The sequence below is a fragment of the Anolis carolinensis genome, chromosome 1, assembly GCF_035594765.1.
Source record: "Anolis carolinensis isolate JA03-04 chromosome 1, rAnoCar3.1.pri, whole genome shotgun sequence".
Classification (NCBI taxonomy): domain Eukaryota; kingdom Metazoa; phylum Chordata; class Lepidosauria; order Squamata; family Dactyloidae; genus Anolis; species Anolis carolinensis.
This window is the reverse complement of record NC_085841.1, coordinates 251,597,854-251,611,059: the sequence shown is the minus strand read 5'-3', so window position 1 is coordinate 251,611,059 and position 13,206 is coordinate 251,597,854. Positions and strand designations below refer to the sequence as shown.

At 38.8% G+C, this 13,206-nt stretch overlaps 1 protein-coding gene across 8 annotated transcripts in view; it reads right to left on the bottom strand.

The window, feature by feature from the left end:
* kalrn (kalirin RhoGEF kinase) overlaps positions 1-13,206 on the bottom strand; it is a 627,264-nt gene that overhangs the window by 156,112 nt on the left and 457,946 nt on the right. For all 8 annotated transcript variants that reach the window (XM_008109458.3, XM_062971761.1, XM_062971850.1 and 5 more), the window contains 4 exons: positions 8,307-8,373; positions 7,483-7,592; positions 6,144-6,213; positions 4,664-4,753 (listed from right to left, as the gene is read on the bottom strand). In XM_008109458.3, coding sequence (XP_008107665.1) covers positions 4,664-4,753; positions 6,144-6,213; positions 7,483-7,592; positions 8,307-8,373 — 337 coding nt within the window. The remainder of the gene's footprint in view (positions 1-4,663; positions 4,754-6,143; positions 6,214-7,482; positions 7,593-8,306; positions 8,374-13,206) is intronic.

Genomic DNA, 13,206 nt, shown 5'->3' with positions numbered 1-13,206 from the left:
GCAAATATACCAATTAAGGTTTGCTCAAAGAAGAAATGACATTTTTCGCATTTATAGACATTTCAATAATATTTGTTGTTGCGTGCCTTGAAATAGTTCCTGATTTAGGGCAGTCCTAAGGTGAAACCAAGATTTGTTCAGAAGGGGGTTGCCTTTGTCTTCCTCTGAGGCTGAGAGAGAGTGATTATCCACTGGGTTTCCATGGCTGAGCAGGGCTATGAGCAGTCATAATCCAGTGCTCAAACCACTACACGATATTGGCTCTCTATACTGACCATTAAAACCTAGATTAATTTCATACTTGGGTGGTAATAGATCACTATAATATCATTCTGGATTTTGGGAGTTTAAGATCACTCGGAAACCTACAAGAACACACTGAGGATGGTTAATTTAATCTCAGTGCAACCCACATCCTTTAAAATCAGTAGGAAAGTACCTTTAGCATACCTTTTCTGTTCAGCAAAATAAGGGAAACATTAATCTTAACTCAAATCTTAGACACCAGTGTGACCCCACTGACTTCCTCCAACTTGCACCAGAACTCACAATCGTACATATATGGGTAGTCCAAGTGCATTGGCAGAGTCACTAATCAGTACTTAGTAAAAGGGCTCAGGAACCATAAAAGACAACATGTGTGTTGCCCTCTCCCCCAATTTCAGACAAAATATTTCCTCCTCTAAAACAGTAACTAAGGGCCCACTAGAAAAAAAAGGAAAGGAGGAAGCACTAACTTCTGAAGGGATTCAAGGGAGTCTCAAGGAACAGCAAAGTCCTTCTCCCACCTACATAGCGTAACGAAATCCAGGCTTCCTGGCAGCTGAGTGACTTTGACACTTTGCTCATTTTTTCTTTTCCACATGAAAGTGTCAAAACACATACAACATGTCATGGCACCATTTAGTCTACAATATGATCCCCTGTGCCCACAATTTCATGTATCCACATCTGACGAAACAGAAATTTGCTAGGTCTTCCAGGCAATTTTATGATATGGACATTACCCTAGATTTGTTTTTGAGGACCTAGCAAATTTCTAGAGAGGATATCTTCCCAGAATTTTCTTGTTCCTCTGGTGCAACTCTATGGTAACTCCTAGCAGAAGTCATTCATTCAATAAAGTTTGTTATTATCCAGTTTCCTGTTTTCATGGTAAGTTTAGGAATGTATCTCCTGCAGATATGGGAGTCTTACTGTAATTCCTTCATCTTCCTCTTATAGGAAATGTAAAGTCAGTAGATGCAGTAAGAATAGTAAGCACTGATCTCACAAAGAAGATGTGGGTCTACAATGTGGACTTTTACTGTTGTCCTGGTTCTTTGGGAAACTAAGAAATAGTAGGCAGAACCTTGCGACATGACAGGACAAATGCTGAGCAAAAGCACGTGAGATCACACTTCATCAATAAGCGGAATGATTTACAGTTCTTTCCATGACTGATTCCCATTTGCAGAAGAAGTTCAGATTACTAAAGTAATATGCATGAAAAGTAGCACATAGATTGGAATTTGTGATAATCTTATATGTATAGTTTTTTTTTCCACTATACTCAATCCTGGGGAAATGTTTCCCAGCACACATACATTAAAATGGTATTATATAATGAAAGCATCGCCTGTAATGTCCAAATCTACACACAGGGGTTTTTTACATGTGCTTTTTGTACATTTTGTTGGCTAAGTATGCAATGTTTTTTTCTGAAGCACTTTAGCTCAGTAATATTTAAAACACAGACCAATGTATGTTCATAGCATAACATCTTCAACACTAAGCTCTTTCTATGCTGGACAGGGCCACAAGTATACTGGCCCCAATTAGTCCAGATTTTCCGTACTTTTTTTCCCTTCATTGCACACAGAACGGTATTCTGTAGATGTATTTTATGAATGTTATTTTATTGTTAATTGTTTTAATTATATATGCTGTTATTGTGTTCTGCTTTTATCTGTTTGATTCTTGGCCTCAGTCCCCATGTGATCGCTCCGAGTCCCTTCGGGGAGATGGAGAAGGGATATAAATAAAGGTTTTTAAAATTAATTATTTATTATTCCGTACCCCTATATAGGGAAAACAGATTCTAGTTTTTAAGTGCATGAAGTAGGAAATGGTTACATTCTGGACTGGAGTAAATTTGGGTCTATTATTTAGTATAAGAAATTGCTGGTTTGTGTCTTCTAGTTCTTCTGGGGGTTATGGGTGGAGGTACTGGAAGAAAATGTAGCTATAGCTGGATTTTGGCTGCAACTTTAGTGCTGTCAGCATGCTATTAAAAAAGTAAATTCAGTTTAAAGTTAGGAGACAAAAACTTGCCTTTGATGTCCACAAGACAATTAATCTACCTATGATTTTCTACTCCCACATCTTCCCTTTTGCAAAGAGATGCCAAACCAAGCCAAGAGTACTTTGCAAACATTTTACAAGACTTGAGTGACTTTATTAGGAGTGAGCAGTCCACAGTACAGCCAAATTAAAGGAGTTTAACCCTTAAAATGGAAAGAAGCCCAGCTTCCTTTCTTTCAGTTGCTTTTTAAAACAAAAAAGATTTGCTAACCTATCAGGTTTTTTAAAAATATTCTGTTTGCAAAACATAAATGGGCTGAAACGTTAACTTCTTGGCATTAACCATTATCAAAAGGTTTCCAACCCATATATCACAGCTGGACTGGAAAAGCTTAGCCAGGCAAATGCTTTTTAATCTGTGTCAACACCGCGTTAAACATGGAAATCTGCTGAAATGTTTTATCCTTTCTGGAAGATTTTTAGTAGGATGGAATGCCACCTGCTGGTTACTGGATTTAATTGTCATACATAATTTCACCAAGGAGAGAAAGATAATTTGAAAAAAGACTGTGAAAATCCTGTTCAATTAAAATTAATAATATTCTCTTTATCTTTCTTTTAAACCTCTAGACACTCAACTGAATTCAGAGCTTAAAATAAATGCAATATCATGAACCACGCTTTATAAGGCTATACCATGGAATCAGGAAAGAGAAGCTCGTGGGTTGCATGTACCCCATGTGTTTTGTGCTCCCCAAGCCAGCCACCCAGACCCAAGAGCTCTGAAATAAAAATGGATGAAAACAATGTAAAATCACCAGAAATGATGCAAAGACACCTTAAAGCAGTTTTGCCAGCTTCATCCCCCCAAACAGTTGGGAATAGCCTGAAGACAAAACCAGAAGTACCAGAGGGGTTTTGTTTCAAAACTGGCCCTAATTTCTCTTGCAGTGGTCCATCTCTTGTTTACTGGTTACATCTACATCAGTGGTTCTCAACCTGTGGGTCCCCAGATGTTTTGGCATTCAACTCCCAGAAATCCTAACAGCTGGTAAACTGACTGGGATTTCTGGGAGTTGTAGGGGACCCACAGGTTAAGAACCACTGATCTAGATAGTTGTTGGAAGGTGGTACTTTGCAGTAAGAAAGACTTATTTTGCTTCTAATCTCTAAACACTGCCCTTGGTTCAGAGCAGAAAGAGGTTGGCTCATTCATACAGTCAGTGAGGCAACTGGAAGGGGAGGGAGAGGCAGTTTTCATCAGGAAAACAGTGCTTACCTGTCCCAGTGGTTCTTCAGGTAGTTATCTATGAAATCACACATATGGGTTATTCTGGGCCTGCATGGTAACTGTAAAAACTTTAGTGATCTAAAAAGCATATCTAAGCAGAAGCCGCATGGACATACTCTGGAAATTCCTGGTGGAGTGAATGTTGGCAAATCTCTTAGAAAGGCCTTGATGGGATATATTTAACCTTAAAATGGAGGAAGGTTAGAAGCAATCCCGTTTGCTGGCACAGAGGCATTGAATGGATGGGTTGTAGGGACCAAACTGCTAGGACAAGAACCCAAGCAAATTTGGCAGCAAATTTGACATTCCTCCCGTATGAGTGAATTTGGCTCAGGTTGGAGGGGGCATACAAACCAGGGTTATCAAGCTTTCTTGTGGAAATCCCCATAGTCATGTGCATGAGGACTCAGGAAGGGGCTTCTGCTTAGAGCCATTTTTCAGCTCTGGAAAGTTCTTACAGTTCCCATGAAGGTGCAGAACAACCCATATGTGTGAATCATAGTGATCATGAAGGGGTTAACTCTTCTCTCACTAAGACACAGTTCCTGTCTGAAATATGGCTGTAACTTGGTTGAAGGACTCCCAATGCCTCATCTAGGCTTGTCCACAAAATGGATACGGATTAAGCAAAAACATATTATATTGTTCCCCACATAGTCTCAAAAACAGGGGAAGGGGGACTAATAACATTTAAGGCTTATTTGAATAATGCAGGTAGCACAAACATAATTTTTTTGATAAAGCTGAGATTGTTGCCCTTACAGTTCTGCCATGAAATTTGAGGATGCACCTACATTGTAGAAGTAATGCATTTTGACATTAACTGCCTTGCTATGGAATCCTGGGATTTATAGTTTGATGTGGCATCTGTGGAAAGGTCTGCTACAATGGCTGCCCAGTGTGAATACTTTGATAAAGGGGGAAAACTCAACAAAACTGCAAGATGAGATCCCTGCTGAAAGATTTAAAAATATACAGTTAGAGTCTGAGAGAGAATGAGGGAGAGGGAGAGAAGAGAGGGAGACTGAGAATCGAAACAGCAGTACAAATCACTGCCTGATCTAACCAGTAAGATGAGTTATTACTTACATCAAAGAACGTTCCCGCATGCTCTAGGATCAGTTGGCTGGAGTCAGGCTTGTTTTTGCAGTAGGTAACATACATCTGAAATTTATCCGCCTATGAAAATAAATATCAAGTGTGGGTGGATGGTAGGGACAAGATGTGTGTATAATTTTCCATTAAACTTCCAAAGAACAAGTATGTATTTTAGGAATATTAAAGGAACAAAGAAAAGTACAAGATATGCTTAACAGGAGAATACTGTAAGAAAACTACAGTTAACTAAGTCTGTAGATTATTTTTCTCCATAACTCAAAATATGTCTGCCTCCTAGTGCATTTAAAAATTCTACTCATAAGGCAATTCTTCCAATTGACATTTCAATGCCTATATAAATATCTCTTTTGCCACTGAAATACAGTTTGCACAACAGCTACAATTAGGTTGCCAGAAATAGCCATGTCAGGAGCTAGTGTTTCCCAAAAGTCTAAACATAAATGGACAGATTGCTTAGCTGTAACTGTGGGTTTGCAAGTTTTCCTATGTGAACTCAGGTATATTGGGCATTTTGTACTTGTGCAGCTAAAACTGGAAGGAAACTTCAAGAGTCAGTTAATGCTTTCAGCAAGAATCCCGCCCACCCCTTCCTACCGGTTGTTATTAATTATGGGAACTGAAGTCCAAAACACCTGGAGAATCTAAGTTTGCCCATGCCTGCACTAAAAGCATTGTAGGTAACATGCTCCATGCATAGCGGTGCTTCACTTATGAACACAGAAAGATCTGTGGGGAATGTGTTCTCAGTTGGACCGCATACAACCGCTGTCTGACAATCTGGGCAAGATTAATGAAATGACCAAACAGGCATAGAATGGCTCGTAAATGTGTTTTACAGAAATCACAAAGAAGACTTTATACTAAACATTGATATAATCTCGTCCTGTCATAGACTTGCACTTAGGTCACAGCAGCTCTTTATTTACATAACCCAGTATTTATTAGCAAATATACAGTGGGATTTTAAAATTTCAAAATATGCTTTTCTACATCAGGGATGGTAATTATGTGGCCTCCAGATATTGTTGGAGTAATACTCCCAAGATTCTCCACCACTGACTTTGTTGCTGGGAGTCACAGTTCAACAACACTGGAGGGAGGGGAAATGGTTAATGAAAGGGACAAAATAACAGGGAACTGGTTAATGAAAGGGACAAGAGACTAGAAAGGATCACTTTGTATCTATAGCTCCACTTGTCCCACATTAACAGCATCAGCCATTGACAAAAGCCGACTGTTTTTATAATAAGTTGCAAGTTATCAGTTGCAGTCACTGAATTTTATGGTTGTTAGCCTATGCAGAATATCTTTCTTAAACAAGTCCATTCTTTCATAAAATAACTACTTAAAATTACACACTTCACTGCCTTAGCCAAGACAAAACTGCTGAGTCTCTATTACAAGTGCTTGACACCAATTAATAAAACAGTACTATGGTAAGTCTCATTACCCAGGTGACAAAGCAATGACCCACGTCTTCAGGGAGCTGTTCATATTTTTCTAGTTCTTTCAGAAAAATGCTGAAAACACAAGAGACAGAAGCCAGTTAGTTAGAATATGCTTTGGCCTCACCTCATTTCTGCCAACCTACGGGTTTTCATTTTTTACAATAAACATTTTTTTTTATAAAAAAGACGAAATTATATGTTAAATTACCAAAAATCTACACATCTGCATATTATCCAATAATGGGTTGTTGTCTGTTTTCTGGTCTGTAGGACCATGTTCCAGAAAATACAAAGCCTGGCTGCTTCCTGCCTAGGGAATCCTTGTTGGGAGGTGTTAGCTAGCCCTGGTTGTTTCATGTCTGGAAGCAGCCAGGCTATGAAGCTGCAAGGCCATTTAATGCTAATCAGGGTGGCCAATTGCACCATTCACACTTGCCTCAAACAGACAAGAATTCTTTCTCCCATCCTGGACTTTCCACAGATATATAGACCCCACTTGCCTAGTTTCCAGGAGACCTCACAACCTCTGAAGATGTGTGATGTAGATGTGGGTGAAACATCAGGAGAGAATGCTTCTGGAACATGGCCATACAGCCCAGAAAATTCACAGCAACCCAATGATTCCAGCCATGAAATCCTTTTACAACACATATCTATCCACTACTATTAAGCAATTATTAAAAATAATCAAACAGGAAGGGGCATACAAACACAGAGAAACATTGACAAATAACCTACAGATTTTCAAATAATGAACTCCTAGTGCATATTTATATCAATGATAAACAACTTCTGAAGAAATCTTGCTCAGAAAATCCTGTGACAGGCACACCTTAGGACCGTCATAGGTTGGACATGATTTGAAGGCCAACAACAGAATTAAATAGCCTCAGATTCTCTTTGAAATCCTGTTAGTCTCAATGAGGTTTGAAGAATATTACATACATAAGACTTAACTGACAGTAAATAGTACTCATAAGGTCCCTTTCCAGAAGACTTTATTATATGGGCAAGATAGGAAATTCTTTTGGTAATCACCTCCATGCTGTTTAGGGCTTTAAAGGTTAATAGCAATGCTTGAAGTCGGTGGTTCTCAACCTGTCAGTTTCCAGTTGTTTTGGCCTTCAACTCCCAGAAATCCTAACACTGACAAACTGGCTGCGATTTCTGGGGGTTGTAGGACAAAACACCTGGGGACCCACAGGTTGAGAACTACTACTTTAAGTTGTACCCAGAAAGTAATGGGCAAAATATAGTTTAGAATATGTTCTAGCACACATGATATGGCCAAAGAGAACATGCTTTAAGGGAACTTTTCGTTCAGTAATAAAGAATACGTACTTATTATGAAAATCGTAGATTTCCTGGATGTTGCCAAATATTATGTGCTCTTTGTTCAGAATCCCTGGTGGTATCTCCTCGACTCCACTTGTCATTTCCCAAAGATAGGTCTAGAAGACAACAGCAGTTCTTAAACACAGAAAAGAAGTACATAGCAGACAGATCTTTTCTTGCTAGAGGTACAGAATTGCTGAGAAAATATGTGGCTCTAATAATCAATCCACAAAACTTTTTTTCAGGTTGCAGATAATTCAGGTGACACCAAAAAAAAAAAAAAAAGTAGTGGAAGCAAAAGTGCAGACAGTTCTGTGATAAAGGTTTTTTGTGCTATACATGCAAAACCTTTTCCTGAGTACCAGTCTAACTGTTAATTTCCCCCCTGTCATTCACTCAAACTATTGCACTGTATATCTTTAGAAAATGGCAACCTGTCAGTCCTGAACACATCAACTGCACCCACAGTCACATCACTCCACTTATCTGGAAAATAAGAAGTTTTCACAGATACAGATTTGTGATATGCAGACAGCGTGAACCTCCCATCTCATGTGGAAAGCAATGACAGCAGCCTGAAAAGAACTGTGAATCTCAATGTGGGACTCATCTGCTATAAGCAACCTGAACAGCTGGAATTATCCAACCACAATTAAGGTTAAAAACAACAACGGGGACTTTTACAAGTATTTGATATTTGATTATATTATCACAAGCAGAGCTTGGAAAAGTAATTCTGGCTATGTGATTCTGAAATGTTTCCAAATTCTGAAATTTTATAAAAGTGCCTCAAAGTCACCTTAGACAAACATGCTTGCCTTGCAACATACCTCTAAACATTCGTGCAAATCTCTGACATAGGCCTTCTCTGTTTGAAGCAATTCAGCCATGATGAATCTAGAAGCAGAAAGGCTTATGAATAATATTTTTACTACAATAATAACTCACACTCATAGTGTACAAATACAGAGAGAGAATCTTATGAAGTTGTCCCTTTACTTAAAAGGAAGCTCTTTGATTCCACAAAGCTTTCTTTATAGAATAGTAATGTTAGCTTTCTGTCCTTTCCGTTTGAAGCCCTGCACACCCTCCAAAATCTGTGCCAATGGACCTTCTGGAACAGCATGGAATAAAGCAGACTACTACAGGAAAAAGGATATATTTTTTAAAAAATTGCTTCCCCCACTTATTCCAACAAAAACCTCACTGAAGGTCTTCCTGAGGGTGCATTTACACTGTATAATCAATGCAGTTTGACACCACTTTAAATGTCACAGCTCAATGCTATGGAATCATGGGATCTCTAGTTTTATAAAGTTTGTAACCTTTTCTGCCAAAGAGGCTGGTGTCTCACCAATCATATCTCTCAGGATTCCCGAGCACTGAGACATGGCAGTTAAAGTGATTCCAAACCGCATTAATTCTACAGTGTAGATGCACACTGAGAGAGCTTGACTAACAAAGGAAGAAACAAATGTAAATGCTATGTAGACCAAGCCTATGGATGTTTCCTCAGGGTAAACTTACACACAACTGCATCCTTTATCTTTCTGGGCAATCTGATTATTTTTAAATGAAAGAAGAAACATGGCCATTTTACTATATACATTATCACATTTCTACCTTATGTCATTCTTAAGGGATGTAAAGATTACAGAATGGAAGTACAGGAACAGCTTCACATGTATAATAGATGAATGTGACCCCCGTGCTGTGGGATATGATAAGGGAATTTAAGTGTTGTCTCCATGACGTGTCAATCAATGCTGGATGAGGACAGTGAAAATGTAAGTTCAAATTTCCAGCCAGCTGTGAAGCTCATGAGTTGCTCTTCGTGAACGATTACTATCTCACAATCTAACCTACTTCATAAAGTCACTGTTGGGATAAATTGGGAGAAAGAATCATCAAGTCTGTCTTTAACTCCTTGGAGGAAAGTAAATGCAGCAAAAAAAAGAAAAAAAGAAAAAAAAAGAAAAGAAAAATGAGAGCTGGACAAGGGAACAATGGTGAATCACTGTCCCTTGTGAATCTGCTGTGACAAGGGAAAGGCTTTTTGTGGTGATTTGGTAGGCACAGAAGTACCTGAGCAGTGGAAAAATCTCCCTGGAGTAAAGCAAGATTTTGGAATTACCCACAAGCACCACGGACCCTAGCTCCTGGGCCTGGGCAAACATTATTTCTGTAATAGTCAGCTATGGGAAGCCCCTGATGGCGCAGCAGATTATACCACTGAGTTGCTGAACTTGCTGACCAAAAGATCAGCGGTTCGAATCTAGGGAACAGGGGGAGCTCCCGCTGTTAGCCCCAGCTTCTGCCAACCTAGCAGTTCGAAAACAGGTAAATGTGAGTAGATCAATAGGTACCGCTCCAGTGGGAAGGTAATGGCACTTCACGCAGTCATGCCGGCCACATGACATTGGAGGTGTCAGTGGACAAAGCTGGCTCTTTGGCTTAGAAATTGAGATGATGAGCACCAACCCCCAGAGTCAGACATGGCTAGACTTAATGTCAGGGGAAAACCTTCACCTTTACCTAGTCAGGTATGGGTTCAGAAAGAAGAGGCCATAAGAAAGACAGCTCTGCCTGGCCATGAAAAAGCCATTTTTTCTCTATACATACTAGATTTGCTAACTTTGCTTTCTTGGTGTATGGATCCCAATTGCAGGCACTCCAAGCATCCGCTACAAATGACTCATAGTTAAGAATGGAGCAGATACAACAGGAAGTGAGAGAAATCTACTCCTGGGAAGGGAAATTCACTCCTGAAAGTGTTATCATGATGAAACGGTGTTTCCACTGAAGCTGTATCACCAATCCTTGTTTCCACAACAAGTCAAATTTTTCAAAATCCAATGTATTACAGGGATAGAAATTAAAGTGAAATTTTCTGAACAAGGGCACAGAGAGCAAAACAAGCACCACAGGGGAGTGAAGCCTTCCCTATGCTATCCAAAGCTTTATATGGCTAGAGTTATACTTAAAAAAATGTACCTGTTCTGACTTACATACAAATTCAAATTAAGAACAAACCTATAGAACCTATTGTGTTCACAACTTAGCGACTGCCTGTACTGGAGGGAGGTTTTTCAGATCAGTGGTGATATCAATATTTCAGTGTATAACCTTTATTATGTAAATATGAGGTGTAATAAAGACAGAGACTGGATTTTAAAAAGAACTAAAAGGAAAAGGAAACAAAGATTTTAAAGTTATAAGGGGCCATTTATTGTTAAAAAGAATCAAATTGTCCACAGTGGAAACATCAGTTATTACTTTGAATTGAGGAAACAAGTTCAAAGGATAGGCTGGTTTGAGTTAAAGTCTACTGCCTCAACCAGAATTCCCTGATTGTTGTAAATGAAAGCCGTGCGGAGATTAATGGTGTAAGACTAGTAGTAGCAAAAGCAAAACAAAAAACTCCTGCAAACAAAAATGACAATTAAATTCAAGACTGAAGCAACTAAGGAAAGGAGAGGGGTCACTAGAATTGCCCTAAAAATCAACAGACATATCACAGGAAGTGTTGGAGGAACGGAGATAGATTAGATTGGAAATGTCAGAAATGGGAGATGATTTATCACAGGAATTAAAACGGGAATTTAGAAAAGAACTTAAGGAAGTTAAACAATCACTGGGAGAAATAACAAATTGAAACAAATAAATGAAAAAATGGAAAAGATGGACAGAGAAAGGGATTTGGACATGTCACTTTACAAAAAACGAGGGGGAAATAATTTTGCCTGAAATTGAAATCAATTGTGGACCAATTTAATGAGTACCGAAGAGGTAGAGAAGTTGAGGCATGGGAAGGAAAAGCAGACTCAACAGATGATCACCCAATCCTTGTTGAAAAATCTCTAAAGGAGATCATTTATGTTATTCTTAAAGGACTGAAAACTGCTGATTGACTTTTTGCACAAAAGAAAAAAAGAAAAGAAAAGAAAAATTACAGTAGAGTCTCACTTATCCAACATAAACGGGCCAGCAGAACGTTGGATAAGTGAATATGTTGGATAATAAGGAGGGATTAAGGAAAAGCCTATTACACATCAAATTAGGTTATGATTTTACAAATTAAGCACCACAACATCATGTTTAACAACAAATTTGACAGAAAAAGTAGTTCAAAACGCAGTAATGCTATGTAGTAATTACTGTATTTACGAATTTAGCACCAAAATATCACGATGTATTGAAAACATTGACTACAAAAATGTGTTGGATAATCCAGAATGTTGGATAAGCGAGTGTTGGATAAGTGAGACTCTACTGTATGTACTAACATGGCTTTTAACTGTTTGTTAACACAGCATAATCAGAAAAATCGTATGCAGTATTTTTCAGCTAAATAGGTAAGATCTATTACATATGTTCATAACTACTACAAATAAAGTTGAATGTCATTATTCTATTAATATGTATCTTCCTGTGTATCTCAAGTACTTCTTGAGATACTTTGCTCTCCCCTTCTATCTATTAGATAATCGTTTTAAATGGTTGTAGTTGTCAGTGTATTTGGAAATTTTAGTGAAAATATATATTAAAAGAAAGAGAAATGTAAAAATAAGATAAATACTTGTAGAAGAATGCCAGATACTTGTGCAACATAAATCTTTCCTAATATTTTCCTTCCTCCAGTCTGCAATGGTTTATATTTTCTCCTGTATTATAGGAACCAATTTAGAACAAATATTATGGTATTTTACATCTAATGCTTTATGTTACAGCTATCTCAGCATGACTATATAATTTACATAATATTTGCATGATTCTATAAACTATAAAATTTCTGGAACCAAGAATAAATGGAAATGTTGGTAATCTTACTGTGGTTATATAAACAGAATTTTTATCTTGATAAATACAATGAACAAATATTTAGTCATCCACAACAGAGAGAAACAACCTCTTGTATAACATTCTGTCATAATGTAGTTTGTGTATAATGCTTTTTCATGTTCCATTGAGGCAGGTCCGTCGCCAGGATTTTGATTCCGGGGGGGGGGGGGGGGGGGAGAGACGACTGAGTCTGAGTGAGAGAGGATCTACCCTTTTGTATCGTTATCCCAATACCCCCCATGCATATGGGATATATTGAGCATGGTGATCAGATCATGATATGAATAAACATAACAGTTTAAATAATAAATGTAAGGCCTTCTCACAAACCACCCTGAGGCTGAAGCCCCTCAAGCCCCCCCCCCCTTAAGCTACTGTGATGACTCATGGGCCATGTAGTCCCGTTCCTAGTATTATTGTGGCAGATGAAGAGGAAAACTTGGGTTTCCCACCGTTTCAGCCAGAATTGGAGCCCTTGCACCTGCAGGATATCTGCCCTCCAGAAGCCAGCCAAACAAGCCTTGAGCAGAAATCTCCCCCATTTTCTCGCCGAGATTATTATAATCAACAAAGAGGCGCTCGCGAGGCGACTCGCCGGAGCGCCAGGATCGCTGCCAGACAATTAGATGATTAAGTCTGTTTCCCTTGGGAAACTTTAGGGAGTCATGCATCTGGACACAGAATGGCTTTCGGTTCTTGTTCCCCAGAGAAAGTGTTCTTTGGCGGGAAAACGAGATCCTATTTAGGTGTTTGCCCTCGTAGGAAACCTTGCGGAGTCAATTCGTCAGCTCGTGGAGTGAGATCGTGTGTAGACTTCTACTCCAGTTCCCAGCTCCTGAATCAAGTTCCCAGCCCTGCCTTGTTCCACGGATTTCTATGGACTCAGTT